Raw genomic sequence first — 264 nt, 5'->3', positions numbered from 1 at the left:
TTGCCCTTATTCTACCTACCTTAAACAATGAATCCGCACTCTCCTGCTTGTCCACGAAGATAAGCGTCTGGCCTTTCTCATAGAACTTCCCCAGGATCTCCAAAAGCTTCAGGAACTTCTGGTCCTCCTCAATCATGACCACCTCCTGTGTTACATCTTTGCAGACGATGGACCTTCCTCCGACCTGTGCATGGGTGGGAGGAAAAATTGGGATTAGAGAGAGAACTATTCTGGAACTGGTCTGGAAGGGAGAAGGAATGAAGG

The 264-nt window shown here is 48.1% G+C and overlaps 1 protein-coding gene across 1 annotated transcript in view; it reads right to left on the bottom strand.

Moving 5' to 3' along the window:
• The window catches only part of LOC119582027 (probable ATP-dependent RNA helicase DDX46), a gene marked incomplete at its 5' end in the record, with an annotated part of 8,698 nt that overhangs the window by 5,212 nt on the left and 3,222 nt on the right, over positions 1–264 (bottom strand). Inside the window, 1 exon segment of the mRNA XM_037930237.1 lies at positions 20–184. Coding sequence (XP_037786165.1) covers positions 20–184 — 165 coding nt within the window.

The sequence above is a fragment of the Penaeus monodon genome, chromosome 15 (genome assembly GCF_015228065.2).
Source record: "Penaeus monodon isolate SGIC_2016 chromosome 15, NSTDA_Pmon_1, whole genome shotgun sequence".
NCBI lineage: Eukaryota > Metazoa > Arthropoda > Malacostraca > Decapoda > Penaeidae > Penaeus > Penaeus monodon.
This window is presented reverse-complemented; position numbering and strand designations above follow the sequence as displayed.